Source organism: Octopus bimaculoides, chromosome 14 (assembly GCF_001194135.2).
Source record: "Octopus bimaculoides isolate UCB-OBI-ISO-001 chromosome 14, ASM119413v2, whole genome shotgun sequence".
In the NCBI taxonomy this organism is placed as follows: domain Eukaryota; kingdom Metazoa; phylum Mollusca; class Cephalopoda; order Octopoda; family Octopodidae; genus Octopus; species Octopus bimaculoides.
Window position 1 is genome coordinate 33,587,411 of NC_068994.1, and position 2,046 is coordinate 33,589,456.

General features: G+C 37.9%; 1 protein-coding gene across 3 annotated transcripts in view; it reads right to left on the minus strand.

The window, feature by feature from the left end:
* LOC106875084 (protocadherin gamma-A4) overlaps positions 1-2,046 on the minus strand; it is a 132,975-nt gene that overhangs the window by 36,758 nt on the left and 94,171 nt on the right. Inside the window, exon 3 of one of the 3 annotated variants that reach the window (XM_014923053.2) lies at positions 1,643-1,796. The exons of the other annotated variants lie outside the window; for them this stretch is intronic. Within the exon in view, the coding sequence (XP_014778539.1) occupies positions 1,643-1,796 (154 nt within the window). The remainder of the gene's footprint in view (positions 1-1,642; positions 1,797-2,046) is intronic. 3 annotated transcript variants of the gene reach the window in all.

The following is a 2,046-nucleotide window of genomic DNA, read 5'->3' on the forward strand; positions in this document are numbered from 1 at the left end:
CTGAAGTTCCCTCACGTTAACACTGCAAGGGAGTTTGTTGAGCTGTTTATCAAGGCCCTTTTTAAATTAGCCCTAACGTTCCAATCACCACTGGTGCTGTGCTGCTTTTCATTCCCCACATCTTGGTCACTTCTATTTCTAGGTCTTTGTACTTAAATAACTTCTCAACTTCTTTAATGGACACATTTCTCTCTGATGGTACTGTCACATCTATCATTAAGCATTTCTCGACCGTGAGTGCAATACTCCAGCCATTAGGCTATGTGCCGTCATAAAGAGCCAAGTAGGGAGGTAAAAAATCAATGAATTTACCTAATAACCCATTGAATTACCATTGAAACACGCCATTTCCAATTCCAATAATGGTATCCCGCTCCTAAGAATATTCTTACTATAAGTTAAATGTACATAACAGGTTCGATTCTTTGTTAAACTCATTACACTTCCTTTAGCCACTGCACTTTCTGTTTATGAATTTCTTTAATTCTTTGAAGAAGGATTGGCTCTGTCAAGTAGTCTGACTTTTGGCATTTTCTCATGATTGCAATATCTTAAGCCGTTACTCAACAGCTAATTAGAATAATCTTTTAATGCTTAGTCCCAGAAACGAAGGTGTAGTGCTCATGAAAATTTTCTTACATGTTCTAGAGAGCTTCAATTTCCTCAGGTCGATGTCTGTAAGTTAAACATTATTAGTTGTTTAAAAGTTCTAATGGAGTGTGAAGTTTGAAGGACTGGAAGATGAGTTTCGTACCAAAGATAAAGAGAAGGTAGACATACGTGAGAGATAATGGGTGAGAAGTAGAATGAATGAAGATGAATGAAAGAAGAAGAAGAAGAAGAAGAAGAAGAAGAAGAAGAAGAAGAAGAAGAAGAAGAAGAAGTAGTAGTAGTAGTAGTAGTAGTAGTAGTAGTAGTAGTAGTAGTAGTAGTAAAAGAAGAATGTACTGTGAAAGCGAGAAGTAATTTCTGTTGACCACTGTGTAAATCTATCAATCTCTCTGCCTCTCACTATCTAGATAACGGTCTATCTATCTATCTATCTATCTATCTATCTATCTATCTATCCATGCATACACACTCACACATACATATAAGCATACATATGTGTGTGTATATATATAAAGTATATCCATAAACACATGCAAATATTTACATAAATATTTATGTATGTGTGTGTGTGTGTGTGTGTGAGTGTATGTTAGCCTGTGTGTAGTCTAAAGGTAATTTCTAATATAGGCACAAGGCTCGGAATTTTGGGAGAGGTGGCTAGTACTCAACTGGATGAAATGCAAAATCGACCGCCGTAGAATTTGAACTCAGAACGTAATGAGTCGGAGGAAATGCCACTAAGCGTTTTATGCGGCGTGGCAACGATTTTGCAAGCTCGCTGCCTTATGTGTACTCTAATATTAAACAATGGAGTACGAATAGCTGTAAGCATTCGGGGAAAGTCTCCAGTTTTCCATCCTCTCCTCCAATAGTCTTGGAGACCCTACCAAAGGTCTTGGGTGCTGCCTACCCTCCTAACTTAATGATTTTTAAAGGATTGAGAAAAGCAGAGTTGAGTTTTTCGGGAGAGTATTGTTACAGTGAGGCAGAAGGTGGCTGCAGTTATTTTGATAAAGTCTCAAAGACTTACCTGCTAGTTCCTCATAATGAGTGCTTGTTCCCATATTCCAGCCGCGTCCACTGTCACCACAAGAAGACAGGGTTGAAAGATCACTGAAGTTTTCTGGAGACATTATTGCTAGTTTTTCTTCTTTCACAACACAAGCAGTCTCTGGGAGACACATCTGCACCAGATTGAAAATAAATAGATACTATTATACTAGATAGATAGAACTGGTTGATAGGTAGATAGGTAGGTAGGTAGGTAGGTAGGTAGGTAGGTAGGTAGGTAGGTAGGTAGGAATGTAGGTAGGTATTAGATAGGTAAATAGGTAGGTAGAGAGGCAGGTTTGTATGCACGTAAGTAGATGGATATGGTTAAGATTATAGGTATGTATGTACGTAGATAGATAGATAGATAGATAGATAGATAGA